At 54.8% G+C, this 1,507-nt stretch overlaps 1 protein-coding gene across 2 annotated transcripts in view; it reads left to right on the plus strand.

Annotated features, from left to right (window-relative positions):
- Window positions 1-6: 6 nt before the first annotated feature.
- The window catches only part of CCNYL1 (cyclin Y like 1), a 35,642-nt gene continuing 34,141 nt past the window's right edge, over window positions 7-1,507 (plus strand). For both annotated transcript variants that reach the window (XM_044913387.1, XM_044913388.1), the window contains exon 1: window positions 7-374. In XM_044913387.1, the coding sequence (XP_044769322.1) occupies window positions 149-374 (226 nt within the window). In that variant the 5' untranslated portion in view covers window positions 7-148. The remainder of the gene's footprint in view (window positions 375-1,507) is intronic.

The raw sequence follows: 1,507 nt of genomic DNA on the forward strand, positions 1-1,507 counted from the left end.
GCGGGCGAGGCCGCGCCTGTATGCGCGGCGCAGCCCCGGCGTAGCCCGGGGCTGCCGGTGCCGACCGCGCCATTGTTGGGGGAGGGGGTAGCTGCTGAGCGCGGCGGAGTCAGGGGCGAGCGAAGGCGGCGAGGAGTGGAGGCGCCCCATGGGGAACACGTTGACCTGTTGCGTGTCCCCCAATGCCAGCCCCAAGCTGGGCCGGCGCACGGGGCCGGCGGAGCCCGACTACGAGTCTGAGATCTACGAGGCGGCGGCCGGGGACGCGGTGGCAGTAGCGCCGGCGCCTGCTGCCGTGGAGCCCGCCGAGTTGGATTTCGGAGCGGGCGAGGGCCACCACCTGCAGCACATCAGCGACCGGGAGATGCCTGAAGGTAAGGAGGAGGCGGGCACCTCTCGTCCGTCTCGGGGGCCGGCGCTGTCCGCTCTCGGGCGGTCCCCCGGGACGGAGCCGCCGCCTCGGGCTCCTTCCTGCCGGGAGCCGGCTTTCCCAGGGCTGGGCGCCGGGGATGAAGGCTGGCTCTGCTTGACGTCCCCACCCCTTGTTCTTTCCCCGTCGTGTCCAGCCAGCTGCTCTCCCTCTTCCCTGCCCCGAACGCTCAGTTCTTTCCCCTATTCCCATTTCCCAGCCCGGCCTGAGACCCTACAGTCCGCAACCCCTTCCTGTTTGTCGGTCTACTTAACGTGTCCGGGGACTTTATAAAGACTTTTTGGTATATTCACTCACCGAAATGTAAATATCCCAACTTAAGAGTATCCTTACCAAAGCGAAGAAACCAGGTAACCTGATGGTATTCTTCCTCGCACCCGTTAAGGTACTTGATACGCGGGACAGTTCAGACGTATTGTTAAGGATTTGTTATTTAAATTCAAAATAGAGATTGGCCTGTGAGAGTCTATGTGGTGATCTTAAGTAGGCTGTTTTCAACAGCCTCGATAGAGGCTGCTTTCCTCTAACTATAATTTGAAGACAGACGGAAAGAAAATGATGGGAGGAAGGGGCTTGAAATAACTGTGAACGGTGTGAAATGTTACTGCCAGGGCTGCGACAATAGTTTTTATACCGAAGGGAGAACCCAGGAAGTTCTTATTACTTTAAAATTCCCATTTTGACCCAAATATGTCTTCAGCCCTACCTCAGCGACTTAACAGACTTCACTTACTTGTTGCCTGTTCTAAAAATGAGAGGCAGGGTGGTTCATGAGACTATTGGTCAGAAGTTTCCAAAAAGAAAAAAAAAACCCATAAATTTAGACTTAATTTGTAATATAAAGGTTTGGTAATTAAGGTGTCATCTTGGGGCGCCTGGGTCGCTCAGTCGGTTAAGTGCCTGCCTTCTGCTCAGGTCATGATTCCAGAGTCTTGGGATCGAGCCCCTTATGGGGCTCCCTGCTCAGCAGTGAGTCTGTTTCTCCCTCTTCCTCTGCCCCTCCACCTGCTTGTGCGTGCACGCTCTCTCTCTCTCTCAAATAAATAAATAAATAAAATCTTTAAAAAAAAAAAAAAA

This window comes from Neomonachus schauinslandi, chromosome 3, assembly GCF_002201575.2.
Source record: "Neomonachus schauinslandi chromosome 3, ASM220157v2, whole genome shotgun sequence".
Lineage (NCBI taxonomy): Eukaryota > Metazoa > Chordata > Mammalia > Carnivora > Phocidae > Neomonachus > Neomonachus schauinslandi.